The following is a 23,497-nucleotide window of genomic DNA, read 5'->3' as shown; positions in this document are numbered from 1 at the left end:
ATTTAATCTTAATGATTTCATTGTTATATTCGCAAGTAATGAAAACAAGTTTATATCAATCATTAACAAAATTGTTAATAAATTTCAACTAATATAAATTAATTATTTTTTACTGGAAAATATATACTAGCTAAGTTAACTGACGGATGCCAGAAGTTTTGATTTAATATTGGGCCTAAGGCCCAATGTAGTTTTAGGAGAAAAGAGCGGGCCGAGAGATTAAATAAAATACGAAGATGAGAGTCCAATCCGACACAACACGCAAAGAAAAGTAGAAGAAAAGGCAAAGGAGTTGAGTTAGGCGCAGAAGAGAAGAGAGGAGAGGGGGAAGAAAAGAATTGAAGTTGGAAGACGAAGAAGAAGAAGAAGAGGAAGAAGATAAAGGGAAATTCGAGTTTCTGGAATTGCAATGGACGTGATAAAGACGCAGCAAATCTCATCTCGACCAATCGAGAAGGTCGTGGTTCATCCGCTCGTGCTTCTTAGCATCGTCGACAACTACAATAGAGTCGCCAAGGACACGCGCAAGCGCGTTGTCGGCGTTTTGCTCGGCTCATCTTTCAAAGGCACCGTCGATGTTACCAACAGCTACGCCGGTTCGGATCTGTTCTTTTCTCTTTCCATTACGGCATTCCTTTACTAAATAGTTGTTGGAGTTGTTGCGAGGATTTTTGCCCTAATTTTGTAGCGGTAATAGATATCAGTGAGATCCCGCGAGTTTGTTGATCCTAAAATTTGATTAAAGAAATTTCGACCCTAAAACCCCTCTCGCTGTACTTAAATCTCTTGAACATATACACAACCTGTTAGGAGCTTAATCTTAGAATTACAGAATGTAAATTTAATGTCTAACTAGGTTTATTTATCGTGGTGGCCAAGATTTTAATTTCCCTAAGAGACTTTAAAAAGCATGTTGTCTTAGTAAAACGAAGCTGAGAGCAGTAGCATGTCGTTGATCAATTTCTGTAAGTTTTGAGGCTGTGTTTCGACTCCGTTGTTCATGTCGCACTTGCTCCTTCACCCTTGTCTATATGTGACCAAGCCCTTTACAGGTTCATCTATACTTAGTTCTGCTTCACAACAGCCACTCAGAACACTTTCTCTTTCACTCGCCTGCCTTGCTTTCTTAAGCCATCCTTTCCCATCTCCCTCGACCCTTTCTTGCTGATTCCCTTCACATCTTCCTCATCTCTGGACGCTGTTACAGGTTTAGTGTTTTGGTTTGCTTTGCGATAACTGAAAATTGGCCTTTTTGGGCATGGTGATAATGGGTCTGGAACTGGTGGATATTTACGCGACTAATTATATCATGAGTCTCTTTGGATGCCATGGTTATTAAATTTCCGTTTTATTTGCTTCATTGTTGCTATTATCTATTTATTACCTATTTTCTATACGCGTGGTTTTCTCTGTGTTATATAGTAGGACGATTTTACATTTTGGTAAGATCGCCCTAACCCTAATAGGATCATATGTTTTACGATCTTGCGATCCCTCTCTGAATCCCTACTGTGATCTTAATATTGACAACATTGCTCACTTCTTAGTTCTCTTATTGACAGTGCCGTTTGAAGAAGATGACAAGGATCCGAGCATCTGGTTTCTTGACCACAATTACCATGAATCAATGTTTTCCATGTTTAAAAGAATAAATGGTATGAGTTGGGAGAATTTGTTTTTCCTTTATTAATTGAATACTCTAATATAATTGAGCATGGATTTTTTTTTTTTGTTTACAGCAAAGGAGCATGTTGTGGGGTGGTATAGCACAGGTCCAAAGCTGCGTGAAAATGACCTTGACATTCATGGCTTATTTAACGAGTATGTTTTGATCCGAAAACTTGTGTATAATAATATTTCAATGCCATGTGTTTTCTTCACTTCCTTTTAGCATTAATTTATCTGGGAGGTGTTACTCTTAAGCTCTTTGCTTCATTGTGTCCTTATCCTAATCTTTGTCCAAATTGACCAAGCTAATAATGATTGCAGTTATGTTCCAAATCCTGTCTTGGTTATCATTGATGTTGAACCCAAGGAATTGGGAATCCCAACAAAAGCATATTACGCTGTTGAAGAGGTTAAAGAGGTAGAAATTATGTCTTTATATCTGTGATAGACATGTTTTATTCTTTTTACTGATATTATTGCAAAAGCGTTCTTGCTGTGTATGATGGTGGGAAGGGAGCTATTGTTTGCTCATCACTAAATTAATTAGTAGTCAAAGAAAGTAACATATAGTTTATTCTGAATACAGAATGCCACCCAAAAAAGCCAAAAGGTCTTTGTACATGTGCCATCAGAGATTGCAGCTCATGAAGTTGAAGAAATAGGTATTCCTTGCTTTCTTAAGCCATCCTTTCCCATCCACCTCGACCCTTTCTTTTTTTTATTCTGTTTTCTTAAAAGAAAATTTTGAATTTTATCATTCATACAGTTGTGTAACCAATTCCTCTCTTTTTATTCTTCTTACCCTTGTGCAGGAGTCGAGCATTTACTTAGAGATGTAAAAGATACAACAATTAGCACCCTTGCGACCGAGGTTTTACTTTTCCCTCATGACACGTCCTTATTAATTTCTTTCACTGTGTTCTCTTTTCCTGATTCTATTTGTTTTTTTACTTCTAATACGTTTGTTGTCCTTTTAAAAGAAAAATAATTGATGTTGAGTGTTGACAATGTAATTTTTACTTAGGTAAGTGCAAAACTTACAGCCCTGAAGGGTTTGGATGCTAGACTTAAAGAGATAAGGAGTTACCTTGACCTTGTCATTGATGGAAAGCTTCCCTTAAACCATGAGATCCTGTACCATCTGCAGGTTCGTTTCTCATTCAGGCTCAGTAAATTCCAGATTATTTACTTTGTTATCAATTAGTTCAAGAATCCTGATTTAGTATTTTCTGCTGATCCGAATTTCCTAGTTTAATTTGGAACCATCTGTAACAAAACTAACAAAGATGTGATGTGACATTAATGGCTGGAAGGCTTAATTGCTTGGAATAATAGAAGCATTATTTTTCCTTTTTTTTCTTATGCTACATCATTCTTTCTAACCGTCTCATTTCTGTTTGCAATTTGCAGGACGTGTTTAACCTGCTACCAAATCTTAACGTGGCTGATCTTATCAAGGCGTTTGCAGGTAGATTTGTGCCTTGTAATTTTCATTGTCATGTTTTTCTAGAATATCTCTTTTAAATCGTTGATCTGTCTTGTGTAGTGAAAACCAATGATATGATGCTGGTAATATACCTCTCGTCTCTCATTAGAAGTGTAATTGCACTCCACAACTTGATTAACAACAAGGTTAGATACAATTCCCTAACGCAAGTATCATTTTTGTATGCTGATTGCGTAATCTGTTACCGTATTATGAGAATAGCAATTGTTGCAAGGTTGGGAAAATGAAATCTGAACCAATTAATTTTGAGTATATTAAAGTTCAGTATTTAATAACCTAGGCACTTGACTGTTCATGGATTACTTAGAATTGGATTTGAGGAAAATGAAATCTGAACCAATTAATTTTTATTGGTTAATTTTTCATTGGACGATCCGCAACCAATCAAGAACTGGTTGGTTTGGATCAATTTGAGTCCATAGATGCAAATGTGCAGAATTTTATTTTAGAAATAGAACGAATACATTTTGTTAAAAAAAACTCCCATAATCATGTCATTAAAAGGGGTAAATTACATCTTATTGTAATTGGCTTACATTAACTAAAATGATGTAGAAGTTAAAAGAGAAATACACGATTGTACTATAAAATTCTGTGCATAATAATTAAAGATGAAAAACTTACAATATTAATTTTTTTTGAGTTTTTGTAGTTCATAAATCTAATTCTCAAGCTAATACATCGATTTTGATTAGGTTAAAAATCAAAACTAATCAGTTTGGATTATTGAATTCAAACTAAATCAAACCCATTGATTCTCTGTGTACACCGTACTGGGTACAGGGATTATATCTATATAAAAAATGATGAGTTAATCTTGTGAAGTGAAAGAGGTTGCTAAATCATCACTGATTTACTGTGTTTCATGTCTTTATTTATTGTAATGTGATTTCAGATGCTTAATAAAGAACATGAACGGGCAGAAGACTCAAAGTCAGTTACAGTGCCGAGTGCAGCTGCATAAGTTTTGATGGATTGTGATGTTCGGAAATCTCAATGTTATTGAATACTTGGATTAAGATTGTAACACTTTTTTTTTTCAATTTTTTTTCTTTTGTCGGGTTAGATAACTTACACCAAACGTGGCATAATGATCCTTTTATGCTTGTTCAGGTGCCCCATGCTGTTTACCCTTCATTACGTTGCTCAGTTTCTTTGTTTGGTAGTTTTGGAAACGGCTGTTAAAGAATTCGTGATTACAAACAAATTTAGATTTCAGAAATATCTTTTGCCCTGCTTAATTTTTTTCTGAATTTTAATTGATCGGAATCCGCTGAATCCCGTACATTGTGTTTAGTTGCGACTAGGAAGAAATCATATAAGATGCCATGCTATGGTTTATGGACAATATGCATTGCAAATGTAAATTATTTAGACTGTAAATTACTTGCTAGTTTTCTATTTTCAACCATTTTTATTTTTCGAAACATACCAGCTTGAATTTAAATGATAATCATCTTGTATAAGAAGCATCAAAGTTTACTCAAAACAAACTCAGGATTGAAGCTATAAACTTTTATTTTATTTAATTGTAGCCTAAAATTAACCAAGAAAGAGAAAATATGCTGAGTTTGTTTTAGACAAGAAGAAAGAAAATAATAAAAGAATGAGAAATAAAACAGAACGATGACCAACACTTATAATTCATAACAAGTTTAAATTCCTTTTCAATCAAACCCTTGTATTTTTCCTCTTTACCCTTCACTAAAACAAATTCAAAGCTATTTCCATTCACACCACTCATCTAATGACATTTAAACCAATCGACATACATATTTGCACGTATGTCACTATTTTCTATATTTCTTTATAAGTGATTTAATATATTGATTAACATATAAAATAATGTTTTAGACAATTCGAGATTCTTTGTCCAGTGCATAATGCATCTTAGTAACTTTATTTTCGTCTTTTTTGATAAAAGTTTCTAATGAATATTTAAGGGAAAAAAATTAAATAAACTTTTCCATGATCTATAAAAAATACAATACAATACAATAGGCATGAAGAGCAATTCCAGGAACACAAACACATCTGGACAACCCAATTTTAAAATCACAACAAAATAAATTTTTCATTACCAATTTAAGTATAGAAAGATGTGGCAAACCACTAATGTTATTGGTGTCCAATTTTTCAAACATTTTCCCATTTTCCTCTAAAACCATCTCTCTTATTTTATTAAACCCCAAACCCTATTATTTGTCTTCTCATGGACTCACTCTCTCTTATTTTCCTCTCCCTCTCTTCGGAACTCTTCTCCTTCAACTTCTAACTTTCAAAATTCTCAACTTTTAACCTGATATTTTTGTTCTAATTGAATGTTTATCTCTCATTTTCTTTCTATTTTTTTTTTTCTCTTTGTCTCAAATTTCTTTATTAAAAGTTGAATTTTAAATCTAATTCTATCCTACAATAAAATAAGATTTGTATCTACATGTATCATTAATATCATTAAAATCATTAAAAGTATTAAAAGTGACATTGATTTCACGCACTAAATACAATAACAATAAATAGAAAAACGCCATTAAATATTTAATTATTTTCAGAATAAAATATAATTTTATCGACAGGTTAAAGTTAAAATTAAAGCGTTATTAATTAGAATAAATCAGTTGATCATAACTTATTTATTTATTACATACAGAGTTGACCACAATATTAAATAGATTATAATTTTAGTTTCTAAATTTTTAAAATTTAAAATTTTGGTTTATTTATTTATTTAATTTTTAAAAAATATACGTAACTTCCATCCTTATTTTTTAATTATATGTGTAAGTTTTTTTATACATGATATAATGAGATTAAGAAAAAAAAAAGTGCATCATTCCGATAATTATTTTACACGATTAAAAATGATAGCACCAGAAAAATTTAGGCAGTAAAATATTGAATTTTGTAAACTATATTACGGTTAAACCTACTGGATTTAGGTTGCTAAAGTTGGTTTGGCTAAAGGAGCGGATCTTGTTTCGAAATGCTAATTTTTGGAATGAGGATTCTAAAGACCTTCAAGCATTTCTGCTGCTGCAAAGAGGATGAGGTCGTCTTCGTCACAAAACAGATTCTTAGCATAGGGATCTTATATCGCAAACAAAAGAAGCCAAATTCACTTATTTAAATTAAATTTAAGATTAAATTAATTTTTTTTAAAACAGTGGAAGTAAATTAAAGAAAATGAAGAAAAAGACTATGAAACAAACATTTTATGTATTATGAGAAAATAAAAGGTGGTCACAGTGCTGAGGAAATGTGACCGAAATCAGAATTCAAAACATAAATTTAAAAACAGAAATAAGATTCAAACATGTGGTCCTATTGTCCACACACGTAAATCATGAACTCAGGATCAGACTCCAGACGCGCCATCGTGTCAGGCGCCAAAACCACTTCCAAATCGGTGCTGCCACCGCCATTTCTCCCGGGAAACGCCGACAGTTTTCCATCGAACTTGTTAGCTCCACCACTTCGCACGGCCAATGGCCGTCCCCACCCGAAATCGCTGTCGTACATCGGAAATCTTGGAGAGCTTCCCATCTGCACGGTGGCACCGTCATGGTTCCCTAACTCGAAGCATTTGGGCTCACGCTCCCAATTCTCCACGTTACGACGCACCGTATCACTACTGAACGCGATCACGCTCTTGTGCACCTGTTCCGCACACCAGCCAAGGTCCATGGATACCACGTCACCAACTGCTGCATGCGTCACGATGCTTTGAATCGCATTCCCGAAGTAACAATCCCCCAACTTAGGCTCCGAACGTTGCCGAACATTAACTGCCATTCGAAGCGTCGTCGTTTTACCCTTCTCCAAATTCCTCGCTCTAGTCACGCAACGCCACATGAGCGCGCACAAGGCCTGAAACGAAGAAATCTCTGTTGTTTGGCCCACTGCGACCTTTTTCAATTCTGTGTCATTGCTCAGCTTCGCCATTAACTCAACCTCCACCCCCTCCTTCTCTCCTCCAAATATTTTTCTACTGTTGTTCACCGAGCCTTTCAACTTCTGAATCGATTCACGGCTGAAACTGAAGATTCTCTCTCGAAAGGGCGAGTCAACATCGAAGGTAACCTTCATTTCTACTTAAACACAAAATTCATTTTAATATGCAAGTTCATACTGAAATTCATTTCCCTTCAAGATTTTTGCGGTTTAATATATATTTTTTAATTACTCATATAGTTTTCAGTGAGTGTAAAATTTTTGTATTCAATATAATGCTCTCTAACTGTATACATATATATAAAAACGGGACAATAATGCTCTCACAGCAAAAAAAAAAAATTATATTCATTTAATAATATTTATTCTTTTTATTTTTTATAAATAAATGTTCACTATCTTTTTACTCACAATTTTACTTTTGCATTATCAAATGTTATTTATTGGAGTGAAATGATTTTTTCCATAAAAAACTAGAGAGGAATGTAAGAGAAAAAAAAAGCGCTGGAAAAAAAATAGAATATTTTTTGTTAGTATGAAACAGATGAAGAAGTAGATTAATCGATATTGCGATTATTACCTTGGGGCATTCGAAGAACGACTTTCGACATGAGGATTGATTCCCGGTGAAAATCCGGGAGCCTAGAGGGACATATGAGTCCTCCGCGAGAAACTGCAGAAAAGGTGTTAAAGAAGTTCCAAAAGGAGGAGCCGTCGGTAACAGCATGGCAGACGGCGCAACCGATGAAAATACCGTCAGCGAGTTGAGTGACCTGAATGGCCATGATGGGGGAGGAATGGGCGGTGTAACTGAGTTTGTGGTGGAAAGGGAAGAATTTCTTAAAGGCCGGGTGGACATCGGACGGCGACAGGAGGTCGGTGACAGAGAGATCGGTGGCGGTGGCGTGGATGAAGTCAACGCCAGCGTCGTTGCATGCGATATAGACGTGGCCGTCGGCATTCGTTTTGAATCGGCCAGCTAAAGGAGGAAAAATTGAGAGCGTGCAAGAAAGCGCGTTGATGAGGTGAGGGATGAGAGTGTGAGAGGGGAGAGATGGGGTGGTGAAGAGACAGCCCTTTTGAATGTAGTGAGCCAAAAACATGTTAAGATCTGAGATGGAGAGCTTTAGGTCTCCGAGAGTGGAGTTTTGGTGAGGAACAACAGTGCATTTTGATATCACAGCCATTTCTTCACACAGAGAAGAAGTATAAGAAGAACTCATTTCTATGGAAAAGTAGCTTGGATCTCCTCTTTATATACCTCACAAACTATCTCTCCGGTAAACTCTCATAGAAAAGGAAAATGATATTTTAACACCATTTTTTGACACTATTTTGACATTACAGATGTGTCAAAATGAGATTGAACAATTTTAAATTAAAAAAGTTGAGACAGGAGTATATTTGGAAGAGAAAAACTAAAGTTTGTTTTTTTAATTTGAAATCGTCCAACACGTGTGCAGTGTCAAAATGGTGTCAAAAAATGATGTTAAAATGTTATTTTCCAACTCTTATTGCGATTATGATATTTTAACAACATTTTTTTATAATTTTTTTTATAACGATAGAAATGTTATAATTTTATTGATTTATTTAAATTTATGTTTTTAAATATATTTAAAACAGATAAATTACAAATTGTTAGTTGTTGTAAAAAAATTATTAAAAGAGTGTTATTAAAAAAACTTTTTCTCATATATTAATATATCTACAATACAATATTTATTGGTAACATATCATAAAATTTGAAGAACAAAATATAATAAAGAAGACATCATATCATATTCAAAACTGAGCCATCACCAAAATTTTGATTGAAATCAAATTTTTTCCTGACTTTCATTTATTTAACTGTTAAAGGATGGATAACTTATTCATAATTTATATTTTTGGGGAAAAATTATTGCATAAATAAGTTGATTTTTTAGTTAAAAAATAAAATAAAATATAAATTATATGATATCACGTGATAGAGAATTAGTATTAATAATTTTAATAATAGCTATAAACTTTTTATCTTTAAAGTTATTTAACTTAGGAAAGTTCGTTAGTTTCCAGTGCATGAATATGGTTTGGTCCCTAATAATATCTTTTATTATTATAATAATTATTATTATTTTAATAATATTTTATGTGAGAGTATATTTTAATAGCAAATTATTTTAATAATACTTTAAAAGAACTTTCCAGATATATTAATATCTTTCTATTTAACTCAATATTTTAAATTTTATATCAGACTATATATTAACTTCACATAGAATACAAGATTATAAAAACTCCTTTGTTTTATTTGGAGTGTATGTTTATAAAAATAAATTTATGAAAAAAGTTTATTGTTTTTTCTTTTTACTTTTATAAAATTTAAAATTGAAATCAAATCTCGATTTTTACATCGATTTATTTATATTATCAAATAAAAAAACTATATTCAAATAGATATTTATAAATTTGGTTCTTTTTGACGTGATACGTATCAAATGAATGGTTTTTAATGAAGGTTTGAAAAGAATTGATGAATAAATAACTCAAATTCTAAGAGAGCTTAATGAATTCTCAAAGAAATTGAGTTGAATATATTTAAGGATATTCAATTCTCTTCCAATCTTCTTTTAGTGTAACCTAATCACTTTTTCTAAATTTGATTCCCTATTTTTCAATTTTTCTTAGACTTTTTAAAAGTCCTTTATTTGACATGCAATATGATAAATTAAACTTAAAAATGTTTATTTTAATGTAGTTTTTTTTTATTGTTATCAGTTTTTTTTAGTCAAACCTGATCTGGTCTAATGTAATATTATGTTTTTACATGTGTACAACTATTCGATATAAATTTACATTAGAATTTTTTTAAGTAACGTAAATTTATGTGTTTAGCAATAACATTGGATATATCTATTCGATATAAATTTATCTTAGAATTTTTTACATCTAATGTGTTTAGCATTGTGTCAGTATATGAATTTATAAAGAATTATTGTGAATATCAAATTTTTACATTTATAAACTTTTAGTTTATTAATTTGAAATTTATTATTCAAATTTAGACATATATATATATATATATATATATATATATATATATATATATATATATATATATATATATATATATATATATATATAAGTAATAAGTATTAAATATTTCACTTACGTGTTTTATTGCGTTTTTGGTCTGTATGTACACTTATTTTTACTAATTGCAATATATATGGTTTTTTTTCATAAATATCATGTTTAAATTAAAAAAAGGGTGAAATGCAAGGTAGTGATAAGTAGTTTGTGAGTGTTAAAATTGATTTGGAACGCTTTGTTCCCTTAATTATAAAGACCCGTGCATGTGTTGCAGGCAGATAAACTTGACCTATATGTATTGCTCAAATTCATCTAAGAGACGCTTTCGAATAACTTGTTTTTCAGAGTTGAAAACTGCATTCTCAAGAATGGCAACAGTCCAATTGGATTACGAATTGCCAATTTATCATGCATGCATGCACCATTGCCATTTTTATTCGATGAATTGCATGTGCTTTTCTTTATTTATTTTTTTCAGGTAATGAATGGCACTTAACGTATGGGACTGATATAATGAATCATTAGTGCAACTTTTATTTGGTCATTGGTCATAGGAATGGCACCGCTATTATTGGCCCATGAGAATCCATGCAAGTGGACAGAGGCTATAAATATATATATGTACACGCATGGACCAAGATGTCATTCGTTATCCCATTTTAATTCCAGAAATGTTTAGCCATACGAATTCACACGTTTAATATTAAGGGCATCGTTGACTTAAGAGCATAAAAATTCAAAAATAAAATATTTATAAGTTAAAATTCAATTTCAAATTTATTATAAAATTAACTATTATATAAAAACTGCCTTCTTAAAAAAATTTAGTGTATACAAAATTCATTTAATTTTCCCTAATTTCCTAAATTATTTTGGAAAAAGTTTAACAGTCAAGAACATCTTATTAAATGTTTACAAAGATTGTAGTCTCCTCTGTTGTTTTAACTCTAGACTCTCTTCTTCTTTTTTTCACTTTCAGTCTTTTATTTATTTCTAGTTTTCGTGAGATTTAATAACTTTGCTCTTTTCTTACACTTTAATCTCTCTTAAAATCTAATAATTATTAGGACTAAAGATATATGAGAAACTAAAAGCTGATATTTCTTTAATATACTTGGTGGGGTTTGTAGAATCATTAAATGCAATTAGTTCATTTAATTTTATAGGTACTTGTAGAATTAAACTCAAACTGATGGTGTTACTTTTTTTATATATATAAGAAACTGATTGTTACTAATTAGAATAAATTAATTTATTATTAGTTAACGGATTATTAAATGTTTTTTTATATAAAAAACATAAAAATGATGAGATTTTCAAGAAGTCAAATCAATAATAATAAATACCAATAAACATGACATCCATGCAAAGATGTTGACCCAAACAACAAGGCAGAAAACTTAACTAAACTTGAACATGAATATAATCTAACAGCAACCACGACGATGAAAGTTATTATTTCCTTCACATTCAAACACGTGTCTCTACGCACTGGGCAGACACGTAAAGCATGAATTCGGGATCGGACTCGAGTTGCGCCATTGTTTCAGGCGCCAAAACCACCTCCACATCGACGCTGCCATCGCCATTTCTTCCAGGAAACGCCGACATTTTACCGTCAAACTTGTTTGCTCCGCCGCTCCGCACCGTTATGGGCCTCCCCCATCCAAAATCGTTGTCATACATCGGAAATCTTGGCGAGCTTCCCATCTGCACAGTGGCGCCGTCATGGTTGCCTAACTCGTAGCACTTTGGCTCACGCTCCCAGTTATCCACATTACGCTGCACCGTGGCGCTATCAAACGCCTTCACGCTCCGACTCAGTTGCTCTGCGCACCATTGAAGGTCCTTGAACACCACATCACCCACTGTTGCACACGTGGTAATGCTCTGAAGCGCATTCCCGAAGTAACAATCCCCCAACTTGGGCTTCATGCGTTGCCGAATATTAGCGGCAGTTCGAAACGTCGTCACTTTAGTCTTCTCCATATTCCTCGCCCTAGTCACGCACTTCCACATCAGTGCGCACAACGATTGGAATGAAGAAATCTCTGTTGTTTCACCCCTTACGCCTTCTGTAGCTGTTTTCAGTTGTGTGTCAGTGTTCAGCTTCGCCATTGTCTCATCCGCGACATCAATGTTCTCTGGCGTGAACATGATCGGACGTTTGTTCACTAAGGCTTTCAGCTTCTGGATTGATTCATGGCTGAAACTGAAGATTCTCTCGCGAAATGGCGCTTCAACGTTGAAGGTGGCCTTTATTTCTACTTCAACAAGAAAATTAGTTAGTCAACACTCTCTATATATAAATTTTAAAGTTGTTATTGATTTTTTTTTTCTGGTTGACTATAAAACTGAATTTTCTTTTACTTAAAAATTATAATTCTAAAGCAGGTATATTTAGAAATTAAAAATGTACATTTAATAGAAGAACGAAAACAAGTGTGGTCACCTTTCGGAAGTTGAAGCACGACCTTGGAGGTGAGGATGGAATCCCGACGAAAATCCGGTAGCCTGGAGAGACAAGCGGTTTCTCCTCGAGAAATTGCTGCAAAAGTGTTAAAGAAGTTCCAAAAGGAGGCACCGTCGGTGACGGCGTGACAGACAGCACAACCTATGAAAACACCGTCGGCGAGCTCGGTGACCTGAAAGGCCATGATAGGGGAGGAATGAGCTGTGTAACTAATTTTTTGGTGGAAAGGAAAGAGGTGCTTAAAAGCTGGATGAACATCGGAGGGTGACAGGAGGTCGGCGAGGGAGATATTATTGGCGGTAGCGTGGATGAAATCGACGCCAGCGTCGTTGCATGTGATGTAAACATAGCCGTCAACATCAGTTTTGAGGCGACCTGCAAAGGGAGGAAAAAGGGAGAGGGTGTGAGATAGTGCTTTGGTGAGATGAGGAATGAGAGCTTGTGACGGTAGAGATGGGGTGGTGAAGAGACACCCCTTTTGGATGTAGTGACATAAGAGCATGTTAAGGTCTGAGATTGAGAGTTTAAGATCTCCCATAGTAGAGTTTTTCTGAGGAACAACTTTGCATTTTGAGATCACACTCAGTGAATCACAAGGAGAACACATTTTTAACGTAACAAACAACAAAACGAAACCAACTCTTGTTTCTATGGAGAAGACAACCAAGGGTGCGCCGTATTTATATTAACTACCTACATGTCTCGCTGTTCATGCCCTTCAGAATACATTTAAAACCTGCAAAATAAATTATGGAGGAGAGAGATGAAGGAAAAATAAAAGTAATAAATAAAAAGATAAATAGGTCAAGAATGAAGAAATATAATCACTTTATCATGCTCTTATAAATTTAGAAAAACTTCTTTTAACAACACTTTTTTAACAATTTTTTTACAACGCATACGTGGCAGCTTGTGATTGGTCCGTTTTAAATATTTTTTAAACATAAATTCAAATAGGCCAATAAAATGATGACATGTGTCCCGTTGTAAAAAAATTGTCAAAAAGTGTTGTCAAAATATCATTGTCCTATAAATTTACATATATGGTATTGATTTATTGGAAAATATGTACTTGTAGTATTTGAAATATTACCATTTACTAAACCAATCTGAAAATAAAAAGATGTCCTGTTAATATTCAAGTTATTAACTAACTTAATTAAGTGTTTAATTATTAAAATGATTTAATTAAGATTTACAGAAAGAGTAAGAGACATAAAATTATTTAATATTTTCAAATATAAATGAAAATATATTTAATATTTTCAAATGCAAAAGAAAAAAATATCTTCAATAAGAAGATATAAAATTATTCTATTTTTAAATGCATAAAGAAACGTCAGCTAATATAAATGACCATTAAAGATAAATTTATTTCTGCAATGAGAGGTGATTGAGGCAGAGTCTGCACCACTGCATGTCCACCCCAAGTTTTGAGGCAACATTTGTTGACTGAGAATCAGATAATTAAAGAAGTAATAATGCCATGACACAGGATTATATTTATTTGATACATAATGTAAGGGGTAAAATGATAAAAAAATATTAACTTTTTGTAGGTTTTCAAAAAAGAAAAGAATAAAAAATAAATAAAGAAAACATCAAATAAATATAAAAAATTTAAGTGTGTCAAAAAAATCATTTTTCATAATTAAACTCTCTAAACATAATCGGTTCAATCAATATTTCCTGATTAAGGCTTGTATACTTGAGTGGATTTAGAGAGTGTAATTGAGAGAATTTGAAGATAAATTTTTTTGTTGTTTATTTGAATAGATTTGGAGATAAGTGAGAGTGAATTTGGTATTAAATTTTTTTAATCTGTCACATAAATTAAATCTTGCACTAATTCTCACAAACTTTACTTCTAAATCCACCCTCGTTTATCTCTAAATTCACTCAAATAAACAACAAAAAAATTTATCTTCAAATCCTCTCAAATTCACTCAATTACCTTCTCTCAAATCCACTCAAATTAACAAGACGTAAGAAATTTGGTAATCCCACTTAATTCATCACGGTGAATTATCTCAGTTAATATTATATTTTTAATTTCTTTTTATATTTTTATTAGTTTATTGGTTTTATTTATTTTGTTTATAATAATGAAATTAAAATGTTTATGTAATTCCTCATATATTATTATAGATAGTATTTAAAAACTAAAATATCGTAATAAATAACTTGAGAAAAGAATAAGTTATTCAAATATTATTCAATAATATTTTAGTATTTAAAAAAAGTCAAATAATGAATTTATACAATTAAAATAATAAATAATTTTAATAAAAAAATTATAAAAAATAATAAAAATACCCAAAAATGTTGTTAATTTACGTATGCATACATCTTCAACTCGATTCAAATTATTTAATTTACGAGAGAAGTGAATCAAACTTATTTCAATCTACATACGATATATTTCCATTCTTCACCAGGCTTCAGGGTGATTGCGTTTTCAACTGCTGCACCATGAACGCAGAGCATTTTCTGGTACTCTTTATCCCCTAAATCTGCTATGGACTTAATTTTGAAGCATTTTGTTCTGCAGTGCTTAAGAAATGTTTAGTAGACAGCTTCTAGCATCATCTCTTCTGCAGTGCTGTATCTGGGGCTAATATTGGCGTTGTAATCAGAGAATGAGAGTGAAAAGTTGGAGGAAACACTTTTAAGAATCAATTAACAAATAGACCAAGATAAAGTATGACAAAAAACATTTTTTTTTTCCAAAGATTTAGTCATCAGAGCTTTCTGTCACTGGCTTTTGCCAATTTAGCACCAGACTCGACAGGCTGTTGCATCTAGTACTGCTTTTGAGGTTTCTGATAAGAAAAGATGTTACTTGCAATTCTTTTTCTGAACTAGTGACTTTCGGATCTTTTGTTACTGTTGTTGTAGGTTGACTGTTGAGAAAATTAAAACCATTTCTTACGCATACATGTTAGGTGATCAATGTTTTTCTACTTCTATGTTACCTTAATTGGAGTTATTTTACTTGGGTACAAAGGCACTCTGATTTCCCATTCCTCCTTTAGCTTATTTAACCACATCGATTCATTGTTGCAGAGTGTTATGTAAGAGAGTACCCTCCTTTCCGAAAATAGAAGGATCAATTCCTTCTTTCGTAGTAATTACATCCAACTGATTTATACAATTTCGTATTAAAAAAAAATATTTCGTATTAAAATTCTAATTTATTTTTTATATTTTAACCCATAGATTTAATGTCGACTTTTAATATAAGGGTTATTGGTATTGATGAAACTCCAGCTCAACTCAGCAAAAGTTTTCCAGCAGTTCTATATAGGAATAAAAATTATGTGTATTATAACTTTTAATAAATTCCACAAATATAAGTATGTTTAAAAGAAACATATACTAGTAATTTGTAGTAAGAAGAAAAGTTGTCCAACCTTGAATGAAGCATTCAAGCATATATGGTGATATCAGCTGAATAATAATTCAAATATTTCATACATTCAAATATTTGTAAAATGATGACATAAGAATTTAATGTTGGGAAATAAAATTTGTAGATATTCATTTTTCAGTAAATTCTAAGCAGAATATATTAAACAATGTAGCTTTTTTCCTTTTTAGAGCTTTAGGTAATGTAAAGACAAACGGATTTTTATTATATATTTTAACGAAACGAAACCAATAATAGTACGTTCTAAAGGTGTAATCCAGACTAACCGGAGACATATGACATGAACTCGGGATCCGAGAGAAGTTTGTCCATGGTGTGAGGCGCCAAAACCACCTCCAAATCAACGCTACCACCGCCATTCCTACCTGGAAACGCCGACATTTTGCCATCGAACTTGTTGGCTCCTCCGCTCCGCACAGCGAGGGGCCGCCCCCATCCAAAATCATTGTCGTACATCGGAAATCTGGGCGAGCTTCCCATCTGCAAAGTGGCGCCATCGTGGTTCCCCAACTCGAAGCACTTTGGCTCACGCTCCCAATTCTCCACGTTGCGGCACACTGTGGCACTGTCGAACGCCTTTACGCTTTTGTTCAGTTGCTCCGCGCACCATCCAAGCTCGCTAGACACCACGTCACCCGCTTCTGCATACGTGGCAATGCTCTGAATCGCGTTCCCAAAGTAATGGTCTCCCAACTTTGGCTCCATGCGATGTCGAATATTGACTGCCATTCGAAACGTCGTCACTTTACTCCCTTCCAGATTCCTCGCCTTTGTAACGGACCGCCACATCAGCGCACACAACGATTGAAACGATGAAATCTCCGTCGTTTTCACTTGTGTATCGTGGCTCAGCTTCCCCATCAACTCAACATTCTCCAACCAACAAATTTTCCCACAATTATTCACTACGGCTTTCAGCTTCTGAATTGACTCACGGCTGAAGCTGAAGATTCTCTCGCGAATGGGTGCGTCAACGTTGAAGGTCACCTTGATTTCTACTTAAACAACAATTAGCAACTAAACAATTTTTTCTAATTTTTAAATGTTGTCACCACTAAATTTTGTTTTCACACAAGATTTAATTTTTGTCGACAATATATTACTTTTTCTTAGTTTAATAATTACCTATTTAATTCCTATAATGAGTGTAAATTCTTTTAATCACGATAGTTAAAAACATTTTATTATAGTTTTTGCGAAAAATGTTTAATCTATTTCTTGCGAATAATATCTGTGAACGGTGGTTAGCCGTCAATTTTTGTAGTTCCAGAACGAAAAGAATATTTGAAACAAATTTGTCTTTAGTGCGATAATTACCTTTTGGCAGCCGAAGCAGAATATTGGAGGTGAGGATGGAATCCCGACGAAAATCCGGGAGCCTGGAGGGACATATGGTTACTCCTTTAGAAAGTGCAGCGAAGGTGTTAAAGAAGTTCCAGAAGGAGGCTCCGTCGGTGACAGCGTGGCAGACAGCACAACCGATGAAAAGGCCGTCAACGAGCTCGGTGACTTGAAAGGCCATGATAGGGGAGGAATGAGCGGTGTAACTAATTTTGTGGTGAAAAGGAAAGAAGTGGTTGAGGGTTGGATGAAGATGGGAGGGAGACAGGAGGTCGGTAACGGAGATATGATCGGCGGTGGCGTGGATGAAGTCGACGCCAGCATCGTTGCATGCGATGTAGACGTAGCCATGATGGTCAGTTTTGAGACGGCCGGCGAAGGGAGGGAAAAGGGAGAGTGTGTGAGAAAGCGCGTTGATGAGGTGAGGGATGAGAGTGTGAGAGGGGAGAGATGGGGTGGTGAAGAGACAGCCCTTTTGAATGTAGTGAGAGAGAAGCATGTTAAGGTCAGATATAGAGAGCTTGAGATCACCTAGTGTGGAATTTTGGTGAGGCACAACAGTGCATTTTGAGAGGACAGTAATTGCATCATCGGAAGAGAAAGAAGAAGAAGAAGAAGAAGAAGAAGGCATTGTTGTAGATACCAGATACCATGCACCACTTGGTTGCTTCTCTTGAAAAGAGCACACAGGATATGTCCTACTTATATAGGCCACTCCAAGTGCCTTCATTCGTGCTCCACAAATACAGGTTCTGCAGCCTCCATTAAGAAATATAATACCAACTTTTCTTTCTTTATCTCTCGTTTATTCTATTTATATACGTGGAAAGAAGATAATATCTCATATAATGCTTACCAAGAACCATATTCCTCACTGTTCTCACAACTATTCCAAATATTTTTTAAACACTTTTAAATAACTACGTCCCGTATTTTCTTCATTTTCTTATATCAAATCAATCACTGATATCCCAGTACTATAGGCGGAACCTCCTTTGCCAATAATATCTTGACTTTATATCAAGGTAAATAAATATTGTATATTTAAATTTTTCGTTAAACACATTATTCTTCACATGATTTTTAATTTAGTTATATATATATATATTTTGAAAACTCAACCTATTTTAACTCGATTCATTTAAATTCGACTAATGTAAGTTGAATCTGTGGTGGGCTGGGTTGGTCCACCAACCCACCTACGTAATTTTATTTTATTAAAATTTAATTTTAATTTTATAAAGAAATATTTATTATTATTTTTTACTTGAAAAAATTATTTAAGTTTTCTATTTTCAAAATTAATTAAATTTGGAAATGAAATTTGTTTAGATTTAAATTATAAAAAATTTATAATTTTTATTTATTTAAAATAATTGTAATTAAGTGAGTTAACTCACCCACCAAATAAGCGGGGTTGGATTGACTCACTAAGTGACCAACCTGTATTGGATCGGTCCGGATGACCCGTTTTGACATCTCTACTTTACATATGATTTTATATTTGTTAGTAACTATAAAAAAATCATAAAAACTCATTCATGTTATGCATTACAAAATAAATATAACATTAAATGAATCTAACTATTATTAACAGTCAAGAAGTTAAATATAAAATAAAAAAATTGGAAGGTTTATATTTCTTAAAAATATTTTGTAATGTATAAATGATATTGTATACTAAATATGTAAATAACTTTTGCATCATATTTACTTATTATCCTATAATAATATATGAATCTTCACTATATTTTAACCCTTAGGACTTTTGTTTTTGTTTTTACATGTATATCAGTATGGTATAAAGACCATGCCATCTGGTGTTATGTATATATCTTGATGACAGGACATTAGATTTATGATTTAATCACTTAAAGATGAAACTTCCAAGTGTAAAATCAACTGAGTAAAATTTTAAATGATAGTGACCATAAAGGATAAAACAAAATTAGTCACCAAAAATATGAAATGAATAATATTAAAAAGGTTATTTAAGAAAAAATTTCAAATGTTTGGAGCATGCATGCATTTAGACGTCCCGAGTACTTTCCAAAGTGCCAGTTATGTAGCTCTTCAGACAATGGATGTGTTGTTAGATTAAGACAGCAAATGCCCTTTAAGTCTTTAAGTATATTGTTAACTTATTTTTAAGTCTACAGACGACACTTTCAACGAAAATCAATTTCTACAAAGTCAATTCAATACTATAAAAGAATTTCAAATGAAAAAAGTTGGATGGTTATTGAATTGTTCCTTTTATCTTCTATTTCTGTCTGTCATTACACACTAAAATCTAAATCTCTCTTTCTCTCTCTCAATATGTATACTTATATACATTAAACCACGATTAAAAGAGAAAGGTGATGAAAGAAGATATTTTTTAACGAGGAAATTATAACAAAACAAAAAGGCGATTGAAAGAAAGTTTGAAATAAATTTTAAAAGCTGCCGCCCCTAACATGACTAACAATTAGCCTTAGCTGTCATGCCTTTTGACTTAATTTTTTGGAGTAAGTTAACCTAACTCAAAGTCCACAACGTATGATCGTCAAGGTGTCGACTTTGTCGGGCAGGTTATTAACTACCAGAGAGGTTTTCATCTATGTTAATTTTTTTCAGAGGGTATATAGGTTTTGTTTGAGACAACGTTATCTTGGTTCGATTTTTTACGGCGGCGATTGGCGGCTCAGCGGCAATGAAAAAATGGTGTTGTGTTTTTCAGTATTTCAAATGGTTGAAAGTTTTGTAAGGGTAGTTTGGCCTATCTTGAAGCATGTGTACGTCTACATCTATTAATTAAGAACGTTAAAATACTCTAGAAATAGGGTTTGGTTAAGATACATACATCAAATTGTTCATGTGAGCTGTATACAAGAGGATCCACTAGCTGTATATACAATGTTCGATAACATACTTACAACTTTCATATTTTAAAGTTCAAAAATATTTGCGAAATTGGTATATGTACCAGAATTATTAATGAAAGTATTACACAGAACAAATTTCACCAGAGTAGTACTGACGATAAACTTTAACGATTGTTATTTGTTTCAATGGATTACTTTTCAAGAAAAAATATATATTTTAACATAATTTTTTTTAATAACATCTTGATAAAGTTCACGTGTTATTTTTTTATTAATTATTATTTATTTCTTATCCTAACTTTAATAAAAAAAAGTAATATATATACTGTATTAAAATATTGTAAAAAAATGTGTTAACATATCATTGTTTATTTTTAATCATTTTTTAAGTCATAAAATAGGATAAAAACTATCAATTACAAAAAGAATCAATAATATAATAAAAATGGAAAGATTACACAAATCAATTTATACGCACAATACCTAAAAGTTTGTTTCATGCATTTTATTCCAGCAAAAATGGAAAAGATTATTTACTATTTTCGCATAGCTATTATCTAAACTCGAATAATTTGCCAAGTGCTTCCTAGCTTCTATCTTCTCTACTTTTTATTCAGGCTTCCTTCTTTTCAATATCTTCCTTCTAATTAGTTTCCGTTACATGTCTCTAAAACAAATGGAATAAAGGAACCAAATCTTTCGATGGTTGCTTATCTGAGTCACTTTGCTAAGCAGATTAGCTGTTTTTCCCTCAAAGTTAAGTAACCTTCCTTTAACCCAAACCATTTAAAAGAGGTATTCAAGACAAACTTGCTCAACTGACATTTTGTTAGGAGTGACAATGTGGGTCAGCTTGGACCACAATATGTAGGTCAAGCTAGCCTCCTCGTATGCTTGACTTGATTTTTTTTTTCAATTAATGATAAATTTCATATTTTACTAAATTCTTTTTTTCGCCTATATGTAGTGATTGGATAGTTTCTGCAATTTTCATAATTATTTCATCAATTTTAATAAAATGAAGTGTTTAAAACTTTACATTATTATTTTCTTATCAATCTTAATAGTCATGTATGAAGTGATTATAATTGCTATATGAGTGTGTTGTTGTGAGATTAGTAGAGATGATGAATGAAATACTTTGTGTTATGCTTCATAAAGAGAAAGAAGAACGTGAAAGAGGAACAAGAAACGCAAAGTAGAGAATAAGTGAGTGATGTGTGTTTTGGGAGAAAAAAACTTAAAGTTTTGAATTGTTTGCGGGTAAGTCCGTTCTCATCACAGGCTCACACAGGCTACAAGTTATGTACGTTAGAAGGTTCAAAATTCCAACTTATCTTGTGCTTTTCGCTACGGTTTTGTGAATTCCACATGACTCGTTCTACATTATCATCCTTATGTTTTACTATGAAAATGTATATACAAGATGTTTTTGCATTTGTTACAATGAGTGAATAATGATTGAAAAGTATACATTAATTTATTAATCATATGTGATATGTATACGATGAGATTTGTATACGATGAGTTTGATAAAGTAAGATAATTTGAAATATATGTATGAGATTTATAGATATCGTGACATCTATATGATATTATATGATATGTTGTGTGGATACCTAGGATAGTAACAATTTGTGTGATAAGGTATTAATAATTTTATCTAATTAACTTTAACTTTATTGATGACTTGATGACATAGATTAATATTGGGTAATGAAAAATTAAAAAAAAAATCATATATAAAATTTGGATTAAGAAATGTATAAAATATATTGACCTAAAATAAGTGTTATTTTGTTTGAGACATGTTATATATATATATATATATATATATATATATACGAGTCTCGTTTAAAAAAAATCTATTGATAATATTGTACATTAAAAAATGAATAAAAATTTCAACAACTTGCGTTTTGTAAAATATTTCGGCAAAATTACATGACCCCTGTGTTTTGTAATAAAATAATTTGGGAGCACTTCTTTTGTCGGGATATTTTAGGTAAATTAAATTAAACTAAATTGTATGTGAACAGGGATAAGTACGTTTTACACTGTTTAATCATAATTTATTGTTTTTATAATATGATCCTAAAAATCATTATAATTATAATTAATAATATAAACATAAATTCTTATGGTAGAGTATGATCATGGGACTGTTGATATGCATATAGCAGTGATGAGATTGGTAAGAAGCTTTATGAGATTTTATTTGCTTTTTGTTTTGGGAAATTGAATAAGAGAGAAGTATCCTTTTTGGGCCCTCGTCTTTAACCTGACTTGATTGATTGTTGATATAATGCAAGGATCGATACTGTTTGTCTCCTTACTGCGTATCTTCTTTTAAGAAATATTTTATACGGATATAAATACCGCAAAAAGTTATTTTATAAATATATTAGACTTTATTTTCGGGTTTCTTCGAAGTATTTTTTAAATTTATTATTCGTAATTTTTTTCCTTAAATTTATCATTACAAGACAGTTATAAATTATAGATAAATAGTATTTATTTTCTTTATTTCTTTAATACGATTAGTCTACGTATAATATTATATTATTATTTCGGTAAAAAACTGACTATCACAAAAAAATATTAGAACTTTTCTTGATTCCACTACTTTTAGGTCAAAATAGGATTTGTCTTGATTATAGGAGTTAGCATGGATTTATTTATAGAAAAAATAGTTATAAATCGTTTTTATTTTTAGAAACGGAAGAATTATCAAAATAAAAATTATAATAATAATATTTTTTTAAAATAAAACCAAAATAAATATTATAAAAATAATAATCACTTATCAAATCTTCGATATAAATATACAAATTAAATTTAAACTAAAGACAAATCGGATTTAGGTTCAATTCATGAAATCATAATGTAGGTCAATTTTTAGATGTTTAATATATAATTTTTAGTATTCAGCCGAACTTCAAACTACTAGGTCGATTCACAACCTTCCAACTTTGAGCTTTCAATTATGAAAGTCGTCCATTTTCTAGTATACTTAATAATTTATGACTGATTTATTTTATTTTTTTAATCAACATTCGGCCAAGTTGAGTTAATTGCTTTGAACAGATAGTTTCCATCCCAAGTAAATTTACAATTTATTTTGTTTTGTATTGTCAGATTGATAATTCATAAACCTTAAATGACAAAAAAAAAATAATACATAT

The 23,497-nt window shown here is 32.0% G+C and overlaps 4 protein-coding genes across 4 annotated transcripts; 1 reads left to right on the top strand and 3 right to left on the bottom strand.

Moving 5' to 3' along the window:
- The first annotated feature begins 251 nt into the window (after positions 1 to 251).
- On the top strand, positions 252 to 4,416 carry LOC106756754 (26S proteasome non-ATPase regulatory subunit 7 homolog A). The gene is made up of 10 exons (XM_014639314.2): positions 252 to 596; positions 1,563 to 1,655; positions 1,740 to 1,821; positions 1,990 to 2,086; positions 2,255 to 2,330; positions 2,481 to 2,539; positions 2,693 to 2,815; positions 3,079 to 3,136; positions 3,215 to 3,300; positions 4,071 to 4,416. The coding sequence occupies exons 1-10, from the start codon at positions 410 to 412 to the stop codon at positions 4,137 to 4,139; spliced, it is 930 nt and encodes a 309-aa protein (XP_014494800.1). The 5' UTR covers positions 252 to 409; the 3' UTR covers positions 4,140 to 4,416.
- Positions 4,417 to 6,428: 2,012 nt separating this feature from the next.
- LOC106757013 (uncharacterized acetyltransferase At3g50280-like) lies at positions 6,429 to 8,331 on the bottom strand. The gene is made up of 2 exons (XM_022779000.1): positions 7,707 to 8,331; positions 6,429 to 7,263 (listed from the first exon to the last, which is right to left on the bottom strand). Exons 1-2 carry the CDS (start codon positions 8,311 to 8,313, stop codon positions 6,497 to 6,499), a joined length of 1,374 nt encoding a protein of 457 aa, XP_022634721.1. The 5' UTR covers positions 8,314 to 8,331; the 3' UTR covers positions 6,429 to 6,496.
- Positions 8,332 to 11,585: 3,254 nt separating this feature from the next.
- On the bottom strand, positions 11,586 to 13,443 carry LOC106757798 (uncharacterized acetyltransferase At3g50280). Its single transcript, XM_014640596.2, has 2 exons — positions 12,654 to 13,443; positions 11,586 to 12,465 (listed from the first exon to the last, which is right to left on the bottom strand). The coding sequence occupies exons 1-2, from the start codon at positions 13,279 to 13,281 to the stop codon at positions 11,672 to 11,674; spliced, it is 1,422 nt and encodes a 473-aa protein (XP_014496082.1). The 5' UTR covers positions 13,282 to 13,443; the 3' UTR covers positions 11,586 to 11,671.
- Positions 13,444 to 16,196: 2,753 nt separating this feature from the next.
- Positions 16,197 to 18,202, bottom strand: LOC106757796 (uncharacterized acetyltransferase At3g50280). The gene is made up of 2 exons (XM_014640594.2): positions 17,422 to 18,202; positions 16,197 to 17,099 (listed from the first exon to the last, which is right to left on the bottom strand). The coding sequence occupies exons 1-2, from the start codon at positions 18,173 to 18,175 to the stop codon at positions 16,366 to 16,368; spliced, it is 1,488 nt and encodes a 495-aa protein (XP_014496080.2). The 5' UTR covers positions 18,176 to 18,202; the 3' UTR covers positions 16,197 to 16,365.
- Positions 18,203 to 23,497: the final 5,295 nt, after the last annotated feature.

This window comes from Vigna radiata, chromosome 3 (assembly GCF_000741045.1).
Source record: "Vigna radiata var. radiata cultivar VC1973A chromosome 3, Vradiata_ver6, whole genome shotgun sequence".
NCBI classification, from domain to species: domain Eukaryota; kingdom Viridiplantae; phylum Streptophyta; class Magnoliopsida; order Fabales; family Fabaceae; genus Vigna; species Vigna radiata.
The sequence above is the reverse complement of the archived record's forward strand: the minus strand, read 5'-3'. Positions and strand labels throughout refer to the sequence as shown.

What these genes read in the sequence shown, in the direction of transcription:
- LOC106757013 (XM_022779000.1), bottom strand. Translation starts at nt 8,313, where the DNA reads ATGGCTGTGATATCAAAATGCACTGTTGTTCCTCACCAAAACTCCACT. An exon ending in CGTTCTTCGAATGCCCCAAG is followed by an intron (nt 7,264 to 7,706) that starts GTAATAATCGCA and finishes GTGTTTAAGTAG; the next exon opens with AAATGAAGGTTACCTTCGAT.
- LOC106757798 (XM_014640596.2), bottom strand. Translation starts at nt 13,281, where the DNA reads ATGTGTTCTCCTTGTGATTCACTGAGTGTGATCTCAAAATGCAAAGTT. An exon ending in CGTGCTTCAACTTCCGAAAG is followed by an intron (nt 12,466 to 12,653) that starts GTGACCACACTT and finishes TTGTTGAAGTAG; the next exon opens with AAATAAAGGCCACCTTCAAC.
- LOC106757796 (XM_014640594.2), bottom strand. Translation starts at nt 18,175, where the DNA reads ATGAAGGCACTTGGAGTGGCCTATATAAGTAGGACATATCCTGTGTGC. An exon ending in TCTGCTTCGGCTGCCAAAAG is followed by an intron (nt 17,100 to 17,421) that starts GTAATTATCGCA and finishes TTGTTTAAGTAG; the next exon opens with AAATCAAGGTGACCTTCAAC.
- LOC106756754 (XM_014639314.2), top strand. Translation starts at nt 410, where the DNA reads ATGGACGTGATAAAGACGCAGCAAATCTCATCTCGACCAATCGAGAAG. An exon ending in TGTTACCAACAGCTACGCCG is followed by an intron (nt 597 to 1,562) that starts GTTCGGATCTGT and finishes TCTTATTGACAG; the next exon opens with TGCCGTTTGAAGAAGATGAC. An exon ending in AGATCCTGTACCATCTGCAG is followed by an intron (nt 2,816 to 3,078) that starts GTTCGTTTCTCA and finishes TGCAATTTGCAG; the next exon opens with GACGTGTTTAACCTGCTACC.